At 60.6% G+C, this 20876-nt stretch overlaps 1 protein-coding gene across 3 annotated transcripts; it reads left to right on the top strand.

Moving 5' to 3' along the window:
- The first annotated feature begins 210 nt into the window (after window positions 1-210).
- Window positions 211-20485, top strand: ARID3A (AT-rich interaction domain 3A). Of its 3 annotated transcripts, XM_072357537.1 has the most exons (9): window positions 211-333; window positions 1852-2744; window positions 3282-3627; window positions 17199-17271; window positions 18721-18904; window positions 19007-19254; window positions 19627-19923; window positions 20008-20097; window positions 20207-20485. In XM_072357537.1, exons 2-9 carry the CDS (start codon window positions 2341-2343, stop codon window positions 20419-20421), a joined length of 1857 nt encoding a protein of 618 aa, XP_072213638.1. In that variant the 5' UTR covers window positions 211-333; window positions 1852-2340; the 3' UTR covers window positions 20422-20485. The 3 variants fall into 3 exon arrangements, with proteins under 3 accessions (XP_072213638.1, XP_072213639.1, XP_072213637.1); XM_072357538.1 differs by lacking the exon at window positions 19627-19923; XM_072357536.1 differs by having other exon boundaries at window positions 19627-20097.
- The last annotated feature ends 391 nt before the right edge of the window (window positions 20486-20876 follow it).

Raw genomic sequence — 20876 nt, 5'->3', positions numbered from 1 at the left:
CGCCCCATCCGCAAGGCGGCGCTCTAACAACGCCCCCAACCGGCCGCGCGCCTCCGCGCCGCGATATTTGCATGCGGCGCCCGCTGTGCTCCAATCAAAAAGCGGGGCGGGGCGAAGAGACAGGAGACAACCAATAAGAACGCGAGGCGGGGCCGAACGAGGCGTGGCGGGAGCTGCGGACCAATAGCAGAAAGGGGCGGGGCAGCGCCGGGCCCCCCTGCCCGGAGAGCAGCCGCCGTGCGGGCACCGAGCGCAGCCCCGGCCGGCCCCGCTGCAGCCCGACCCGGCCGGCCGTGGCTGCTATGTGGCTTCGCGGCGTGCGGCCTCCACCGGGTAAGAAGGAGCGCACCGGGGCCGCCGAGCGCCGATTAGGGTTCGTCTCCTCGCGGTGGGACGCGCTGCGCTGCCCCGCTATCGCCAACTCGGACGCGCTTCTCCCGCGGCTCGTTACCGGCGGACCGCGGGGTCCTCCCTTTACCCCCCCTCCCTCCTCCCCAACCCCGGCTTTCCGTGTCCGGTAACGGCCGCAATGCAGCTCAGCCCTGGGGCTTCCCCCTCCAGCCGCCGGCTGCCCCCCTCCCACGGTCGGTTACCGGACCCCGTTGGTGCCGTTGGGGCCGGTGGGCACCGCGCTGATCCACGCACCGTGATCTGCTGCGGCCGGGCAGAGCTCACAGAGCGGCCCCGACCCCTTTCTATGCTCCCCGTTCCCCCCCTCGCCGTGCCTCCTTCCCGGCTGCTGCCACGTGCCCCGGACCGCGACCCCCCCCCCCCCCCCTTCGGCCGTGCCCGCCCCCTCTTCCCCCCCCCTTCACCCTCCGCCGTGTCCCCGTGGGCTCGCCCTGCCCACCCCCACGGCCGGGATCCGTCCTCATCTCTGTGCGCGACCTGCGAGCGTTCGGTTCCGACTCCGTCCTCACTCCCCCCGCGGGGCTGCAGGCACGGAACGGGGCCAGACAAAGGGGCTGGGGGTCAGCAGGACTCCCAACACGGGGGTCTGTGGGCTGTGGGAGCTCACATGGTTACCCCACAACCCTCCATCTCTGTGGCTGCAGCATAAATTGGCCCCAAATGTCTCCAGTAGGAATAGTGGGGGGCAGCTGGTTACCCCTATGGCAGCTGGTTACCCCTCCACCCTCCGGGCTGTGTAGGCGTTCCCCACTATGAGCCATAGCAGGGAAGTGGATGAGATCTGGTTGCCAACCCTCGTGGGCTCGAGGCGATTTCCCCTTTCCCGAATGAACCCGCAGCAATGCAGTTAGATGAGGGGAGGGGGCTCCCGGTGTGCTGCTGGCTGAGCTGACCCCCCTCCCCCCCTTCCCCCTTTGCTGTCGGATGGTGGCAGGTCAGACACCTGCGTGTTTCTGGACGGGGATTAGCTGTGGGACGAGTGACCTTGTGGGTGGCTTTCCTGGGGAAGGGCTGCCCTGCTCTGCAGCACAACATGCATGGGACCCCTACAGGACTCTGTGTTTTGGGACCATATTTGGGGTGCCGGCTATGGGTGCTGCTCACATGTGGCATCTGCGACTGTGGGGAGCAGTGTCTGCCCTGAGGATGGGGGTTCTGCTCCCTGTGTGTGTCCCTGAGTGTCCTGCTTGGTCCCAGCAGCAAGAGGCAGGCGGTGATGATCCCTGTGTGGCCCCAGCAGGGTCTGTTATCTGTGCTGCTGCTATCCGAGCTGCCTGGAGGCCCGGCTGGGCTATCGGGATGCAGGCCCCTTCCCCCTGCAGCAGCAGGGCCCAGCCTCCCTATCTCATTAGCTCGAGATTAATGAGGCTCACGGGCTGTCTTTAACTCCTTCCTGCTCGCCTGTCTCCTAACCCTCTTCTTTCACTTCACCCTGTGCAGGTTTGCGCCCACGCCTGGCCAAGGCTCAGCTGCCTGAGGACTGAGGACACTGCAGCCAAACGGGGGGGGGCCAAGGGCTGAAGGCAGCCCCTGGGCTGAAGGCAGCCCCTGGAAGTGCCTGGCAGTGAGGACGGAGCCATGCGCCTGGCGGCCGCCTGCTAACCCCTCCAACCTGCTGACAGTGGCTGAGAGTCCCCCAGCCCACATCCCCAACAGGAGCCCTGTGGCAAAACAAAGCCTGGGGTGGGCCGGGGGGCTGCATCGTCCCCTCTTGACCCACCTCGTGCCCCCCACGGCCTCGCGGAGCCCCCCAGTGCCTCTGCCGCCCTCCTGGGGGCCCGGCAGCCCCCTTACAGGGCTGCCTGCCCCATCACCCTCGCCTTGGCCTCCCGCCCTGCTGGAGCGCGACACCCTGCCGGGCGCTGCCCCCCGCGCCCCCAGGGCATCCCCCCTCACCCCAGCGGGGCCCTGCCGCCCGCCGGCAGAGCCATGAAGCTGCAGGCAGTGATGGAGAACCTGCAGCGACAGCAGCGTGCCCGGCTGCAGCAGGCTCTGGAAGCACGGCAGCAGGAGCAGCAGCAGCAGCAACGCTCCACACCCCCCCCGGCGCAGCCCTCGCCGGCCACAGGACAGACCCCTGCCCGGGGACGAGGCTCTGATTTGGCCCCAGCCCCTTTGGAGGAAGGCACGGAGCCTGAGAGCGCACACATCCAGAGGGCACAGATGGCCGCCCTGGCTGCCATGAGGGCCGCAGCCGCCGGCCTCAGCCACTCATCCAGCCCAGGGCTGTCGGAGGAGAGCCAGGAGGAGGAGGAGCGCGGTGAGGAGGAGGAAGAGGAAGAGGATGGTGGCGGCTACCAGCAGGAGATGGGCTCCGAGGAGGAGGAGGAGCTGTAAGTACATGGCAGCACATGGGGGCTCAGGGAGGAGGAGTGGGGCCAGAGCCTGCAGCACTGGGCCTTCCCCTGGAGGTCATACATGGTGCCTGGGCTCGGCCAGAGCTGCTGCTCTGTGAGCAGACACTGGAATCAGCTGTTTTCACCCTTCCCAGACCCATGTGGAGCCATCTGCATCCTGGTGCTGGTTCCTGGCACTGGTTGGGCACTAGCTCTCGCTGTGAGCCACGTGGGGCTGTGATATGGGATGCCAGCCTGGCTCTGAATGATGCAAAGCCATCGGTGGTGCCTCTGCCCGGCTGCAGATCCCTGGGCAGATCACAGGCTCCCAAGATGAGGGGCAGCCCACAGGGATGGCTGGAAGCCCAGAGAACCTCATCCAGATGCTGCTGAGGGTCTGGGAAAGGCTTTTGGAAGTAGGGAATGCTCGTGGAAATGTCTTCCCATCTCCTGCCCGTGGGTCTGACGTTGCAGGAGCGCTGTGCAGCTTAAGGGTGCTAATCACACATCTCCCCCTCTTTTTCCCTTCTCTAGGAAGGGCAAATGGGATGAAGAAGAATTTGAAGAGGACCTGGGCGAGGAGGAAGAGGAGGAGGAAGAAGAAGAAGAGGAGGAGGAGGAGGAAGAAGAAGAGGAAGACTACGAGGAGGAGGAAGACATGGGCGAGGAGGGGCTGGGCTCAGCAGAGGCAGCGCGGACGGGCACGGGGTCCCTGCTGCTCCGAAAGCCTCCGGCACCGCAGCACTGCAGGGGTGAAGCACAGCGGCTGCAGGGTGCACAGGAGAGGCTCCCAGCTGGACTGGGCCCCCAGGGCCACTCACAGCTCCCACAGCCTGCACCCGACCACGGAGACTGGACCTACGAGGAGCAGTTCAAGCAGGTAGGAGCTGAGGGGACGTGGGGGTTGGAGGGCTGGATCCTTGGGTTGAGAGCTGGGTTTTGGTGCGGCTAAGGAAACGGCCAGGTTCCTATGGGGGTTTTTGAGTCCTTTGGCTCGTTGTTGGGAATGGAGATGGTGTGTGTGTGTGGGGGAGGGAAATGTCACTCTGGATTTGCAAATGTGAATTAGTTCTTAGGTTTGCTCTTCTTCACAATCCTGGGGCTGTTTTGGTGGGCTCTGTGCCAGCAGAGGCTGCAGCCCCCCCCCCCAAGCTCTGGACTCCCTTCCACGTGCCCGGCCATGGGCTGCACAAACCTGAGCTCGGGGCTAATAGAAGGAAACGCGTGTAAAGCGGGGCTCCCCGGGGGCTGCCCCGGCCCTTTGATGTGTGTGTTTAAGTACATCTGAGTTTAGGGTTGGGGGGAGGGGAGGGGGGGGGAGTGAGAGCAAACAGCAGCAGATGGGACCCAGATGGAGAGTGCGGTGTTTTGGGAGGGGTGTGGTGACCGCTGCCCCTCGCTCAGCTTGGGGAGAGGGGCTGGGGGCTGCTGCTGGAGCAAGGGCAGCTCTGTGCCATCCCACTGCCTCTGTGCTGTGGGTGGAAAACGGCCGCTCGGGGCTGGAGGCTGTTGCACAACTCCCAGCCTCCCTAACAGCATAGAGCCAGGCTTTTGCAGCATGCTGTGGCACGGAGGGGAACGCCCTGGGCTGCACTCACCTCCTGGGCGAGCTGTGCTGTTGGGTCTGGGGGCTGCCCTGCAGCAGGACAGGAGCTGTGTGCGTCCCACAGTGCCTGTGCTCAGCTCCTGGTGAGCTTTGGTAGAGAAGAGGCCACTTGGTACCATTGGGCACAGCACGTGGCTGAGCTCCCTGCACTGCTGCCATCCCTATGCCCACCATCCCCAGCACGGCACGCACCGAGGGCAGCACTCAGCCCCTGCTGCCCCTTCCCTGTGTGCTTCACAGCAGCCCTGGTGCCTTTGGTGCTCCTCGGTAACCCTACCATACGTCCGTGTGGGTTTGATGAACACACTGAACTTTTCCTGTGCTGTCTCGAGTGCGTACATATCCTCACCTCCTGGCGCTGCATCGTCTTTCTTCTTGTGGTTTCTCTCTTTTGTACTTCCTGTAATTAGAGAGTGGGGGACGTAATCTTTTTATCTGTGAAAAGAGCTTTCAGATACCGCGACTGTGATCTTCCTGTTTGTCACCGTATGAGCGTATCCCAGCCCTGGGAGCTCCCAGCCGTCGATACCCAGCAGCACAACGTGGGGCTCAGTCCCACCTCTCCCACCCCAGCTGGGTACGGAAGGTCCATGCTTCCATCCTTCCCGGCACCATTTGGACACTGGGTTGTGCTGGAAGCACCCAGAGCTGTAGGAAGGTGCTTGATGCCTCCCGTGGGTGGAGGCAAGGAAGCAAAGCTCCCTCTCGGGGAGAGGCTTCCCCCGGCACGTCAGCTTGGATCCCAGCCTCTGGATTGAGGCCAGGGGCTGCGTGCATTGCAGCGCCCGCCCGGGAGCTCCTCCTGGCCGCCCTCCAACGCGTGCCTCCCAGCTTGCCCCGGTCCAGCTGACGGGCTGGGAAGGAGCAGCAGGAATGTAAACACAGAAGCAAGGCAGGATGCGCTCAGCTCCGTGGGGTGAGGGGGGCTGCACTCACTCTGCCTTAAGCCAGAATTGAGGTGCAGTGCGGGATGACCCGACTGCAAACACAGCGCTGCAGCCCAGGGATTGAATGGAGGGGGATTCTGCTGCTGGGGAACAATCCCTGGGTGCTGAGGGGGGGTTCTTTTATTTGCTCGCCTGCTGTGAGCGCGGCCGTGCAGCGATGGTGTCGCTATGATGGGGATGTGCATCTCGAGGAAGGCGTGCTATTTCTGGGTTCCTCTTTATTTTGCAGCCGAGCTCCTTGCAAGCAAGCTCTGCTGGGACGCAGCTCCGGCAGCCCCCTGCACCCATTCCCTCCCTCCTGTGTTGCCTGGGGGGCTCTGCTCTCCTCTCTGCCAGGGGCTGTTTATTGACTCATTTGGGGCAGATTCCTGCAAATCGGCCCACTGGAAGCTGTGGTGTAATGGGGTGAAAGGGAAGCACACGGGGTCGGGAAGCCAATGTGTGGCACCTCCCCATCCCTGGGGACGGCCACTGCGAGGCAGAGGTCAGCTCCTGATGACCCGGGCGCTGCCCGAGCAGCAGCAGAACAAAGGAGCCTGCGGGGCTGGGGGCGGCTGGGGGCTCCTCAGTGGGGAGCAGGCTGTGGCTGGGGGGTGCAGGCTGGGGGCTCAGCTTGTTGCCGGTGCCAGGGTAGTGCTAAAACCCTTTGCTCCTGCAGGGTATAAGCTTGCTGCTGTGCTTGTGCCGGGCTGGGTCAGGAATGTGTCTTTTCCTGCAGAGGAAAATCCCCTTTGCAGGATGATGAGACCCGCAGCAACCAGTGCCTGGGGCAGGGCATGGATGGAGGCAATCGGAATGCATTTGGGAACCCCCATTCCTGGGACCCGTGTGGTTCTTTGGGTCCTTTATCCAGCGCAGGGCTCAACTCAAGGAGAGCACAAAGTGACCCCAACCCACTGTGCGCATCCCTCCCCAGTAACAGAGAGCAACGTGTGGCCCTCACTCTTCATTTCACCTCCCTCCCTCTTCCTTCCTTCCTATAAAAGCCTGCAGTGTGGGGCTGATCCCCTGTGCCCTGTGGGGCAGGAAGAGGTTTGTGCTGGTTGCCTTTCATCTCACCCCAAGTGGGATGCCGAGATCAGGGCTGGCATCGGTCGGGCAATGTCACCACATCTGAGCTCTCAGCATCGAGCTTGGAGCTCTCAGCCTAACATGGGCAACTGGGATAGGACAGTCCTGGACCCCTGGGGACCCTCCCCATGCCCAGTGACACCGCAGGCTCTGGCCGTGCCCATGCTGGGCTGTTCTTGGGTCAATTGCTGAGCACGGCCAGCTCAGTGCCTGCAAACAACAAAGTGCTGCGTAATGCTGCCCTGGGGAGCACGGAGCTGGAAGAACCTCAGCAAAGGGCCCCAGCGTGCAGTGCAATGCCCCGGGAGAACCCCTCTCCTGACCTTTCTGTTTCGGGTTAGGATATGACTTGCACCCCATTAATACCAGGAGCCTGAACCGGGGGTGCTCTCACAGCCCACGCCATTGGAGTTTCCTGTCCCTGCCCCTTTTGGAGTTTCCTGTGCTGAATGTGAAAGCCAGCTGCTGGCTGTGCAGCGTGGGCAGGCGCACGGCTCTGATTCAGCAGCAAGCCAGGTGTGTGCACCCCATCACCCTGCAGGGCTGCCCAGTCACAGAGGTGTGCACGTATCACATCTCAGAGCTAACAGCAGGGATGGGGTTGGGAGGATGAGCTGATTGTGCCCTGCACGCACTCAGGGTCACTTTGCCTCTCTTTGCCTGCTGTCACAGTTGGTAGGAGCTCAGTGCCATAACATGAGGCTCAGTGGTGCAGGCAGGTGCTGGAGCCCTGTACTTCTATTCCTGCTTGAAAGAGCCCACGGAGTTGGGGGGAGGTTGGCTTGTGGCGAGCTGCTGGTGCTTTTAGAGGAGACGGGAGGTTTCTGAAGCGTTCCAAATTGGGATGCCTCAAACTCACTGGTAAGACGAAAACCTCAATCCTTATCTGCTGCTGAGCAGAGCCTGCCCGAGATACGGGGTTTCAAAGTGCAACGGTTAGAATACAAACAAACTGAAAGCAACTCGGTAACCCCAGCACGGGGCTGGTACAGCATCCAGCCCACTCCCCATCTCCATGGATGGGGCTGAAGAGGGAAAAACACACTGGGGTAGACTGTGGTGTTGGATCGGGGGGGGGTTCAGCCCACAGAACTGGGTGGTTGCAACACAACCGGTGCTGGCTCCTGGGTGGGATTCACCCTGCAACCTCATGCAGTAGCTGAGCCTTACGGTCTGTCCATCAGGTCTGTCTGTCCATCCGCCTGCATGGCGCTGGGGCCGCAGCCCCCGGGGCAGGTGCCTTCAATGGTTTCATGCTGTTCACATGACTCAGGCAGCAATTAAAACTGAAAAGGGGGAAATGCAAGAGGGGGCCGAGGAGGCAGAGGAAATGGTGATTTCTCGCTCAAAGGCGCCCTTTGAATGCAGCCGGTGCTGTGCAGCACGCTGGGCTCCAACTCTGCTTTTGTTCCGGATCGGCCCCCGCTGATGGCTCTTGGGGATGGGGAGGGGGTGTGCAGTTGGTTGTGCAGCCCCTGGGGTGTTCATGGCTTCTATGGGGAGCACAGCAATCCCCTCCCGTGGCCGTTTGTGTTGTTCCTTATGCTGCTGCTTCTTTGGTTGCTCCGTGCATCCCAACTTGCCCAAGCAGTGCCAGCAGCTGTAGTGCACCAGGGGCTGCGTTGGGAGGGTGTGAGAGTGGCAAAGAAACCCCAGCTGCGGATTTCCATCAGCTCCACAGCACAGCAAAGTGCCAACCGCTGCTCCTGATGGGTGCTGGGTGCTCCCCATAAGTGAGCCCCACAGCAGCACAACCTCTGCTTGGTGGGGGTCACCACGATGGGGTTGAGGGGGGCAGATTTCCCCCCCTTGAGGGGGATATGCCTCTCTTAACAACAGTGGAAGAGTCCATTTACTTTCTTTGAGGATATCGATTGGAGCTTTATTGCGTTAGCGAGCCGAGCGGATGAGCTGCCCCCAGGGAGGCAAAGGGGGCCTCTTCCTCGGGGGGTCCCCCCCACCAGGCCCTCCCACACATACCCTGTGGTGGTGGTGGTGGTAGGGGGGGAGTTGGGCAGATATGGTGAGGCCCCAACCCCAGGCACTCCTGCACCCGGAGGACAGCGATTGCAGCGCCTGGCGGGCAGATAACAGGGCTGAGGAGGAAATGGGGGGGGGGTTGGGGGGGTATGGCAGAAGGGGGGGGTTAGCAGGAATGAGTGGGAATGAGTCGCTTCCAAAGACACCGGGTTTGCTCCTTTGTAGGGTTTTGTTTGCTCTAAAGTGCAAAGCTGCAAATCCACTGTCAGGGGAGGGGGGGAGAGGTTGAAGGACCCCCCCCCCCAGCTCCTCTCTGTCCCCCATCCTGCTCCTTGCCACCCACTGAAGGGTGTTCCTGGTGAGGGATCCAGCATGGTAATCAGCTCAGGGTGCTCCGGGAGCCTTCCCGCAGCTGTAATCCCCCCAATCCCAGCCGGGGGTCAGGGACTTCTCCTCAGCTTAGCCACAAAGTGCCTCCTGGCAGCCCTGGCTCAGGCATCTCAGCCGACAGGTCATTGCCCTGGAGGTGCCACCTTCGACCCAGGCACGTTGCTCCCTGGATCACACTGGGATGCCCGGTTGGTGCTGTGCCAGAGAGACCCAATGTTAAAAGCAGGGGTGGGAGGAGAGGACGGAGCAGGGAGAGCCCTGCTGCTGATTATCACACTCTGTGTCTTGGCTCTTGGGGTCCCAAACTGTTGCCTGATCCAACAGCCTCCCATCCTCCTTTGTAGCCCCAGGGCTGATTCACAGTGCTGCAGAGGAGGCAGCAGCCCCACGGCTCCTGCACAGCTGAACCAACAGGAATAAGGGCTTATTTAAAAGAGAGAGAGAGAGAAAAAGGAGAAATGTTGCAAAGAATAGAGCACAAACCCTTTTGTCAGCAAAGCAAACAGCCTCGCCGGGAGGAGAGCAGTTGGGCAAGGGTGCAGCGTTGCTCCATCACCCTATTTCTGGCTGAAACCACAGCAGAAATGCTGGGCTGCTGGGGGCGGCCGGACGTGCTGCAATCATGGGGTGGGGGGCCCTTGGGTGGGGGGCGGCCGCTCCCCGTGTGCTCAGCCCTGATAAGGCACCTGCCTGCATGGCCGCCGTGCCGGGAGCCGTGGGCGCAGCCCCTGACCCCCTCTGTGACCCTCAGTATAAGTCCCTTAATCTCTCCACGCCTGGGTCTCTTGTCTGTAAAGTGGAGCTGATGATAATCCTGCCTTTGTCGTGGCTGCTCCTGGGCAGGGACTCTGCTCCCCAGGGTGGAGGGGGGGCCCTGCTGGTACCTGTGCTCTGCAGGATGCTATGGGGACAGAGACGGGAGGTTTGGCCTCCTGCCTCGCTTCCCATCTGAGCATCCCAGCCATCAGCAGTGCATTGCTGCTCATGGAAACGGTTCTGATGTGCACCTCAGCAGATCGGCAGCGATGGTTCGTGGGGCTGACACCCACAGCTGGCTGCTGGCAGGGCCATCCACAGCCACTGAGCCTCCCCTAAAGGGCTGGGGGTGGCACATAGTGACCAAGACCAGACCCCCCTCTCCTCCCCCATGGGCAGCCCGTTGTGCAGCGCCTGCCAGGACACGGAGAGGCACGAGGCCGCCTCGCATTTCAGGAACAGATTTGCAATTACACAAATCCCCAGCCCTGCTGGGGCTGAGAGTGGAAACCCTGGGTGACTCATCTGCTTTGGCTTACAATGATCTCCTTTCTAAGACGATCATTTACATATGGTGGAATTTAAACCCCAGCTTGCCTACAACGGCTAATTCAGCCGAGCTTCTGCCCCTTCTCACCTCTGCCCGTGCAGGTGCTCTGCCCATGCACCCTTGCCCATGCACCATGCCTGCACAGCCATGCATGTGCATGCAGCCAGCAGTGCCCCCCCTATACGGTCTCATCTCTGGGGTGGGTTCCCCCACAAAGCCACGCACTCGCGGTGCAGGGGTGTTGCTGCCTTGGACACGCTTTCTCAATACTTACTGACGGCACTGAATTAATATTTGCACAGGGTCAGGTGTGATAGAGAGCATGTGTCAAGGGCATGCACAAACACATACGTGGCTAAGGGCTGTGGGAGCTGCTGGTGGGTGCTGACTTCCAAATGACCTCTCCTGGGCGGCAGCTTTTGGCTGGAAAGAGAGAAACTGCCCCTAAGCAACGTGCTGCCAGGGCTGCCCTATGTTGTGGGGTGGCTGTAGCAGCCGGGTTGCTCTGGTATGGGGTGGAGAGGGGCTCCGTGGTGACCTCTCAGCATCCCACACTGCACTGTGCCGTTTGCATTCCAGCCGTGAACCCTCTGTGCTTTAATTGGAGCAGGAGCCCCGCGAGCTGCCACCACCAGTCCAAAATAGTCGTTTAAAAATGCAGTTGCAGCAGAATTCACTTCCTCCTTTGCAAAAAAATAAGAGGGAAACAAGCAACCACCCAACTGTCCCCACGGTGCTGGAACTGGGTCTGAACCCTGCTATGCTGAAACCACAGTGGCACCGAGTGGCACTGAGTGGCACCGAGCCCTCGGCCAGCGGTCCCTGCATGGCACAGCGTGATGCTCCAGGCCTGGGGTGGCTCAGACCCTTGGGGAGAGCCATGCAGTGCAGGCAGGGATCTGGGCTGTTCCTTCTGTTTCTCCCCTCCCTGCTGCTTAAGCCGACAGAACCGGCTGAGCCGTTCCCATCTCAGACGGGTGCTGGGCGCCTTTTCCGCCACCTCCAGCCCCGGTGACTTCGTGGTGCTTGGCATAGAAGGGGGGCAGGATCAGCCCCTCTATATGTGGGGCGGGTGGCTGACACGGGGCAGACAATGGGGGGTCAGGGAGGTTAAACGGCGACTAATTCGCTCTTTCAGTGTCTCCCTCTGCGTCCTGGTGACACCCGCATTGTTGGCGCTGACACCGGCCCGCGTCCTCCAGCTGGCGGTGATGGGATGTGTCCCCATGCAGTGCCCTGTGGCAGGGACAGCAGTGCAGGAGCAGCACGGAAAGGGGTTGAGACCCCCAGCCCAGCAGGAGATCAGGTTAGGGAGGGCAGGATATGCTGGACGGCTGAGTTGGAGATGGTGTGATGGGCTCCTGTTCATCCCTGTCCCCTGCCCCGTGTCCTATGGGGATGGCTTTGGTTTGTCACTGTAGGAGGGCTTCAGCATGCAGCAGTAGCTGGGCTTGGGTTGGATGCCTCGAGGCACCGCAGAGGGGATGTGGTTGTAGCAGCACTGGGGGATTTTACTGCTGGTGGCATCAGGAGGGGTTTGCAGCCCTTCTGAGAGATCAGGAGCAGGATTACGCACGTGGGATGAGAGCCATGACACAGCCAAGGGTGCCTCTGGGATCTGCCACCTTATGGGTGCTGCTGCCCCCAGCCCAAGGGTATGGCAGGACAGGCACCTGCGTGTCAGCCCCATGCCCCCACTCCGGGAGGTGGCCGATCAGTGAAGGGGACAATGCTGGGAACCAGAGGGAACAATAGAGCCAACGGGAAACACAGCACTGATGACCCTGTAAACCTCTCCCAGCAAACGTACCCAGGCTCCCCCTCCGGAAAGGGGCCCTCTCTGGGCTGCCCCAGGGATGGGGAGTGCCCTTGCCCCCCCCCCCATGCGCCCCAAGCACTGAGCTCAGGCAGCAGGAATCCAGCCAGGCCAGTCAGCAGGCTCCTGCAGCACGGCTGCCTGCAGTGCCTCCGGTGAGGCTGCCCCAGCCCTGTGCAGACCCCCACCCATGAGCAGCTTTGCCTCTATGCTGCTTCCAGGCTCTGCTGGACCCTGCTTTTGGGGGAGGGGGTTGAGCCCAAGCACGCCGCATCCCTTTGGGATCCCTGCATAGAGCAGGGATGGGGACAGCCCCGTGGTGGGAAGTGACCCCGTCCCTAAGCTGAGCGCTTTATCTGCCCACAGGATCGGGGATGTTCACCCTTCCTGCTGCTCAAGGGATGGGTGGAAAGGAGCCAGCCGTGCTCATCACGCGGTCAGCCGATACGAACCTGATACCCCAGCACAGCTGCTGGGCGGGCAGCAGCCCCTTCCGCAGTCCCCCTGGCAGCTGAACACCCATGGGGCTGGGAGGGTCACGCTGTTGTCCCCCTGGGTATGCCTATATCATGCCTGTGGACCCCGAGATGTGCAAACTGCACTGTGGGGTCCCAGGTGCACCAAAGCAGCAGCACAGCTTTACGGGAAACCGTGTTGGAGCAGCGTCATCCGAAACACTTTATTTCAGGGCTCACCACCAGAACTTTAGTTTTTACTAATGACTTTCTTTTTCTAAAGAATTCCACCTCCCCACCCCCCAAACCAGCTCTGTGTCCCGAAACCAGGCAGCCATATGAGAAGCACAGGGCCAGTGCTTTGCAGTGGGATGGGGGCAGCACTGGGGGGCACTGGGGGATGCCAAAGGGCGGGTGGGGGTCCTCACGTGCAGCCTAGTTAAGAGCTGCAGGGAAAGTGTATACTCCCCATGCAGCACCACCTGGTTGCTCCCTGCTTTGCCCCTCTGCTGTCAGCAGGGAAGGAGAAGGGCAGAGCAAAGCCCTCGCTCACACCAGCCATGTTGAAACACATTCACAACGTGCTCAGCTCTGCTGGCCGCTGGGTTTCCCTCTGCTCCCAGAAAGCTCCTGCATCGTGCTTTATTTGTATGGCTTGTTGTTTTTGTTTCTCCCTAACCTGACTGCTTTATTCCCCATAGCGCTCGGCTTGTTGCTGGTGGGGATTTCAGGGCACCTGGGGGGAGGGTTTTCCCCACCAACATGCAGGTCACAACGGGCTGGGAAGAGAAAGGAGGAAAGCAGTGAGTGTGGAACTGTCCTGGTGGTGGGGGGGGGGGGAAGAAAAGGCCATGGAAAATGATTCCCTGGGGCTTGGAAACCCAGAACCGCAGCGCTGTGGAGTTTGCAGTTCAGGGCACAGTGAGCCCGGTGAGATCGGCACAGGTCCCGCAGGGGCCGCACTGCAGGAGCCTCATTACCAGCAGCCTCGTTAACAGCCACCTCCTGGCTTTAATTGCCATGGGTGCTCACAGGGAGGCCTCCCAATGCGTTTGTTATCTTGGCAGAGCCCAGCACTTCCCGCTGCCGCTCTCCGGCATTCCTGGCATTGCCAAGAGGCTGCTTTCCATGAGTCCTTTGGAAGCCAACGGGTCAGGATTTTCATGTAATCTGGTTTGAAGGGTTAATCTGGCCATCCACACCATGCCTGGATCCCGCAGGATGAAGCTCAGCACTTCTCCTGCCCAGGAAACAGCCACAACAGCACCATGATGCGCCCGGAACATTATGATGGTGACCATGACACCATTCGTGGGCTGAAGGAGCTGAAGTGTGTGGGCACCTTCATCCCCGGTGTCCTGGGGGTGGCTCCGCTCTAAGAGGATATTGTGGGGGCAGCTGTGTGACAGATTAAAGCCATTTCCACCTCCCTTAATGACGAGATGTAAATCTGTCAGCTCAGAGTGGCCGGGCTGTGTTTCCTGTTGCCATCGTGCCGGGTTGGCACACATTGCACTGCAGCACCTGCTGCTCTCGGTCCAGCCGGCTCACGGTTTCACACGTTGCTGAAATGAGTTTCAGTTCCTCGTGGTTTATTTTAGCTCCCATCTCTGTGTGAGCCGTGAAGAGGGGATGGGTGCCTGTGGGTCAGAGGTGTCCGAAGCAAAACGAGATGCTTTCAATGCAAGGAAATCCTGCGAGGGGCCAAGGAATGGTCGGATTAGATGATGGTAGAGCTCTTTTCCTTAATGACTCTGTGATTCTATGCTTCCATGGTGCCCCCCAGCCCTCACAGTGTTAGGCTGGAAGCACTCGGACTCAAGGCAGCGTGGCCAGGGCTGCTCACAGACAGTGCTGAGCATCCCACATGGCTTCACCTCAGTGTTTGGGTGAGCACAGGCCGGCAGCACCCGCCCCATTGCAGGACTTTGGCACGGGATCGCCAGCTCTCAGCCCCGTCAGCACTTTCCCCCGTCGGGAACCCATGGATCAAAGGTGCATGTAACGATCGGGCGCACGCGGCCGGGCAGCCCTCCCTGCATCACTAATCCCCCGCAGCTGAGCAGATGCACGTTTTCCTCAGCTGATGGTTAATTTTCTTTCATCCTCTTAAATGCGGATGGCCAACGTTTCCTATAGGATTGAACCTCCCAGCTCAGGGGGCACCTGGCCGGGGTGATGCCTGTGGTGTGGAAAGCTCCCATGGGACTCCAGTCACCACTGCCTTGCTGGGGTTCTTGGGCTGTTTCTGGACCCAAACATGGATTTGGTGCATCCCAATGCAGCCCAGCAGCCTGAAGAGAGACCTCTGGAAACTTTCTTTAAGAGCCGCCCTCATAAAAATGGAATGCTTTAATAAATGGCTAATCGATGGTTAGAGCCCTGCAGGTTAATAGGCTGCATGTGACCCTCATGCTGGTTGCTGCTCTGGGACAGCCGTGCTGGGTTTGGACACTGCTCCATGGGCACCAGGCACTCGCTGTGGCCCCTTTCCCAGCACTTTTGTTTCTTTGCATTTCCTTTTTTCCTCCCCCGCTCCAGCAGAGCCCAGCAGCAGGGCGATGTTTTCCCAGCCTCCCCCTCTCCCTCCCTGGATTTGTGTTTAATCAGCTGGCTCTGTGCTGAGAAAGCCTCGGCCGCCCCCATCCCACCTCCTCCTCTCCTTTGTCTGAGATGCCGAGGGCGCACGCTGGCAATGGGACTCTGTGCTCTGCAGCCCCACAGGCTCTGGGTCCCCACAAGCTTGGGGGTCTCCTCGATGCTGGAGCATGGGGAAGCAGCTGCAGTGCTCCCAAGGCACACACAGCTTCAAGCTCCCCATGGGAAAGGCAAAACAAGGGGTGATGCTGTGCCTTGAGCTCAGTGCAGCATGCCAGTTCCCAGCACCCTCAGATCCAGCCATGGGCACAGCTCTTGTTAGCAGGGCTCAGGGGGCACCAGCTCACCCCATGCATGGATCCATGGGCTTGAGGCACTCAGCAGCAGCACCGGGGAAGCCCTTCCTCCTCCGTGCGTCTGCATGCGGCTTTCTGTGCGCTCGAGGAAACGGGGCAGGCTGGCTTGGCGTTGGCCCAGCATCCTTCAGCTGATCTGGAGCAGCCTCTGCCCAACTCCACGCCGGCTGCATCCTGCACACACACTGCCCCGTGCTGCCTTAGGGCTCCTGGGGGGGCTGCAAAGGGGTCAGCGGTAACGACGGCTCCTGACCTCTCCCCGGCTGTTTGCTCAAGGGCTGGCCGAGCTTTTGCAAGGTTTCCAGGGGAACTGCAGGTTTATGGCTTTCCTGTAGAGCCCTTCCCTGTTATCGGCTCAGCCCCATTGATCCCTTTGATCGGCGCCGGCTGAGGAGGAATTCGGCCCCACGGGGACCCTCCTGGGGTGGGGTTTTGGGGAGGGTCATCCTTCTCCCTGCTCGGTGCCTCCAGGTCCAGGCATGCCGGCAGGATGGTGGCCGTATCGCTTACCCGGTTAGCACAGCCTGACGGTGCGTGCCTGCAGCGTGACACACTCGTATTTATAGCCCCCTCCCCACAGCCTGCAGTTGTTCAGGATTGCCCTTGAGTAAAGAAGGCTGGGAGGGGGGGCTGGAAGTGCAGCATCCACCCCCACATGGCCACTGCATGGTGTCCCCCCCCCAGCTCCATTCCTCTCTCATGGCACAGGGCTGCGGTGCAGCATCGGAGCACGGCATGCGTGCGGAGGGCGTGATTTGCTCTGCAGATCTGCTGCCATAAATCAGGGCAGGAATGTGTCGGGCTGTCAAACAAAGGGTGGGGTCCCAAGACAAAAGCTGGCCCCAGCAGGAACGAGAGCTCCAAGGAGCGTCTGTGCACGGATCTTCCTGTCCTGGCTCATAAAAGCATTTCCCAGTTGCGGATGCTGAGTGGGCGCAGGGTGCAAAGCAGCTCCAGGTTCCTCATCCCGGTGTAACCCCATCCCAAAGCTCCCAAGCATTCTTACCACCGTCCTTTTTTGGGGCTGGAGCTCTGGCTGCTCCCTGAGCACGCTGAAGCAGTTAGTTACACAAGAGCTCACACTACAGCATGCACCCCACACACAGCTCACTGCAGCCCGGCTCCCTCGGGCACTGCAGGTGCAGAGGAGGGATCACACCAAAGCATTGCTCCACTCTGTGCCAAGAGCGTGTTGTATTGCTAAAAATAACCAGGATCCCTGTTGTGCTGGGAGGATCCCAGGGCTGATTGCAGCCACTCAGCCTCCCGGCCAGGCTGGGGGCAGAGCTGTGGTTTCGGGGCTGGGACCTGAGCACTGCAAACGCCTGCACTCGCTCTTGTCTTGGCTGTGGCACGGCCTCATTCATGGCTGCCTTCTCTCATTTTGCACCTGGTTCCCACCGAGTGGGCTTTTCTGAGCATTGATGCACCCTCTGTGGGGCTGTCCTCCTGTCTGCCAACTGGGAGCTGCCTGCCAGAGCCTTGGCACAGAGACAAGGATGGGTCATGGCAGGGAAGGCGGCACTGCTCCCAATGGGGCTGTCCTGCTTTGCCCCGGTTCCCACTACCCCAGTTGCTCCACAGCTGCGGTGCAGAGCAGAGCGTACCTGCCCTGAGCTGCAGGGACTTTGGGACCCAACTGGGGCTGCTGCGTGGCACCCCATAGTGATCTCTGATTGCCCCCTGAGAGCTGCCCCAGCCCTTGGGTGGGCTTTGGGTTGGTGCACAGCTTGGAGCCGACTCATGGGGGCTGGGCACCTGCTCTCAGTGCTGCTGGCCACAAGCCGCCCTTGCTGTTCTGCACATTGTGATCACAGACCCCCATCTGCTGCATGTGGGCTCAGGGGGGGGATCCTTAGGGCAGGCTTTGGGGAGGCATGGGGTTGCCTGGTGAGGTGTGAGCAGCGTTTTCCTCTTGTTGCACAGCTCTACGAGTTGGATGGTGACCCACGGAGGAAGGAGTTCCTGGATGACCTCTTCAGCTTCATGCAGAAGCGAGGTGAGACCCCCCCCCTCTCCCCCCTCCCAACCCCCATTTCTGCACCCTCCCCTCTCTGTCCATGGGTTTTATTTTCTCTCATGTCATTGTAACCCAAGGTTAATGCTCCGGCCAGACTGGTAGTTAATTTTTAACCTCCTTGCAAACCGGGGTCAAACCTGCTCTGCTGGAATCCGTGCCTTGAGCTCAATGCAGTGATTCCCGCCCCATTGCTGGCCCCACGGGGTTGATTTCATCAGGTCCATCCCCTTTCGGGGTGGCTTTGCCCTCAGCCTCCCCCTGTGCTGCCCCATCCCCAGCTTATGGTGGGTCCAGATCAGCCCCAATCCGAAGCCCAGCTCTGCTCTCAGGGCCAATGGGGGCACCCAGATCACAGTCAGCATCTGGAAAATGTTGACCTGTGGTATTCAAAAGGAGAATGCCAAATATCTGTGTGTATATGTGTGTGTACGCACCCATAGCTCCGTGCTGCAGGGGAGGTCTGGGTGTAACTGTAACTACTGCTTCATCCTGCTGCACTTTTTGGCCTGGTGTAAAGCTTGGTGTCCTGCACACAGCCCTGCCCTGGGGTGGGATGGGGGCAGCGGGTGGGCACCTATGCTGGTTGTAGCAGTGCAGCTCAGCCCTGCTCCAGGATAGCACTCTGCTCCCATTGGGGCAGCTGCAGGGCTGTGTGCGGTGGGACGCTGCTATGGGGTGCCTTAGGAGGGGGCAGAAGGGCTCGGGTGCTGCTCATGGAATGGATCCACAGCCCGGTGCAGTGCTGTGTGTGGCCATGTCAGCTGCTGCCACCTCCCGGCACCAGGCTGGGGAGAATCACTGCAAGGACCCACAGTGCAGTGCTGGAGCTGGGGGTTCCAGTGCTGGAAACTCTGTTGTGTGAGTGCATACAGTTTTCTGCCTAAAGAGGCATTTGGGGAAGCATGTGTGTGTGTGTGTGTGTGTGTGCATGTGTGTGTGTGTGTGTGTGTATGTGTGTGTGCATGTATGTGTGTGTGTGTGCATGTGTGTGTGTGTGTGTGCATGTATGTGTGTGTGCATGGGCTGCAGCAGCCCTCCAGCACCCCCAAGTTCAGCTCTGCCCCACAGGGTGCTCCATGAGCCCCTTCCAGCCCAGGTCTGTGTGATTCCTGATGACTCCCCCCACAGCTCCAGCTTGCTGGGACTGGGGGGCCCTGCTTGCATGCAGCCCGGCCACAGTGCGACCCTCACCCCATGGCTGCTGTTATAAATATCTGCTGTTGCTGAGTGCAGCTGCCTCTGCTGTCAAACCACAGCCGGCCCCTTTCGACTTTCTTTTTCCTCCATGTGCGGACTGGTGCTGAGCAAGATGAAGTGGGGGTGCACACAGAGGGAAGTAAGGTGTTAGGGGGAGGGAGAGGCAGCAGCAGGACCCCCCTTTGCCTCTACTTCCCTGCACAGCCCCAGCCCACTCTCTGCCCTCTTTAGGGACCCCTGTGAACCGGATCCCCATCATGGCCAAGCAGGTGCTGGACCTGTACATGCTCTACATGCTGGTGACAGAGAAGGGCGGCCTGGTGGAGGTCATCAACAAGAAGCTGTGGCGAGAGATCACCAAAGGGCTCAACCTGCCCACCTCCATCACCAGCGCGGCCTTCACGCTCCGCACCCAGTGAGCATCAATGGGGCACGGGGGGGGGGGGAGGGGGTGATTTAGGGACCCCGGGTGGGGATGGGGCCTCACTGTGCTGTGTCTCACTGCACTGTTCCATAGGTACATGAAGTACCTGTACCCCTATGAATGTGAGAAGCGGGGCCTGAGCAACCCCAACGAGCTGCAGGCGGCCATCGATAGCAACCGGAGGGAGGGTCGCCGGCAGGGATTTGGCAGCTCGCTCTTCACCTACTCACCTGGTGGCACCCATGGGCTCCTCTCCTCACCCAAGCTGCCAGTGCCAGCCCTGGGCTTGGCCTCGGCCACCAACGGCGGTGCCATTGCTCCCGTCCAGAAGATCAAGAAAGGTAACAGCTGCTGCGGGCTAAGGGCACCAGCAAGTTGGGTTCCCCTGGGGGTCCAAGGCTTATGGAGACCATTGCATTGAGTTACATTGGGTTGGGATTGTGATGGTCACCCAGCTCTGACCCCTGCATGGGCTGCATGCTGGATGTTAAGCAGCAGGCACATGCCACCAGCTCACGTCCAGCTTTTCATCCACCAGCATCCCCAAGTCCTCTCCATAGGGCTGCTCTGTGTCCCTTTAACCCCAGTCTATGTTGGTTTAAGGCTGCAATCACCCTACCCCGCTCCAATAGGGTAGAGCCCCAGCCATCAGCTCCTAGTGATGAGGTCTGGGGCAGCGTAGCTGGGGAGCTGACCCACTCTCTGCCCCACAGAGGAGGATGCTCCCATCCCCATCTCCATGCCCAGCCGGCTGCCGGTGTCGCTGGCCGGACACCCAGTGGTGGCAGCTCAGGCTGCAGCCGTGCAAGTGGCAGCAGCAGCCCAGGCCGTAGCACTGGAGCAGCTACGGGAGAAGCTGGAATCAGGGGAACCCCCAGAGAAGAAGATGGCGCTGGTGACGGACGAGCAGCAGCGGCTGATGCAGCGTGCTCTGCAGCAGAACCTGCTGGCCATGACAGCACAGCTGCCCATGAGCATCCGCATCAACAGCCAGGGCACGCGCTCGCCAGGTGGGTGCTGCTGTGTGGGGATCAGGGTGGGATCGGGGGCACGGGGACCTCAGAAAGGTCCATCACCTTCACTTTCTCCTGCAGAGAACCGCCAGGACAGCTCCAGCAGCACAGCCAACAACGGCACCAACAGCATCAGCATGTCGGTTGAGATCAACGGTATCGTCTATACAGGTAAAGGCACGACTCAGTGCTTTTGCCACGGTCCGAGCGTGGCATCACCCTCTTTTCACCTACAGAAGGGCGCCAGGTGCCCCCCAGCCCAGCATTGCTCTCCCCCTAGGTGTGCTGTTCGCCCAGACGCCCGGCCCTTCCTCCTCCTCATCCTCCTCCTCCTACAGCAAAGGCAACGGCAGCAGCAGCCGCACCAGTGGCAACAGCACCACCAGCAGTGGGACGGGGGGCAGTGGGAGCAGCATGGGCAACGTCCCCCCCGCCGCTCCACCCACCGTGCCTGTGCCCCCCCCCAGCTCTACCTCCAACAACGCTTCGCCTTAACACCCCACCTCACCAAAACCACCCGAGGTGCCGGGGGGGGGGGCTGCGAGTGGGCCAGGGTGGTGCTGGGGGATGGGATAAGGGGGGGGGGGAAGGGAAAGAAGGGGTGGGAGGGGGGGGGTTGCTCAGCCTCGAGGCTTTCCTTCAGGGCCACCCAGTGCGCCCCCCCCCCACCCCCTCCCCAACCTGTTTACCTCACACACATCACACTTTGCACTGTACATTTATTATTATTATTATTAATTATTATTATTATTCGTTTTTGAACTCGTGTGACCTCCAAGACAGACGTACGGACGCGAGCTTTAATTGAAACCTCCCGGCACTCGTGAAAAGGCAAAAAAAAAGCAAAACAAAAACCAAACAAACCAACCCAAAAAGTTGGAAATCAGGAGATATATTATCCATTAGATCCTATTTCTCTGCCCCCCCCCCCCCACACACCTTCACCCCCT

Source organism: Excalfactoria chinensis, chromosome 26, assembly GCF_039878825.1.
Source record: "Excalfactoria chinensis isolate bCotChi1 chromosome 26, bCotChi1.hap2, whole genome shotgun sequence".
NCBI lineage: Eukaryota > Metazoa > Chordata > Aves > Galliformes > Phasianidae > Excalfactoria > Excalfactoria chinensis.
Note: the sequence above shows the minus strand (reverse complement) of the source record. Positions and strands in the feature narration are given on the sequence as shown.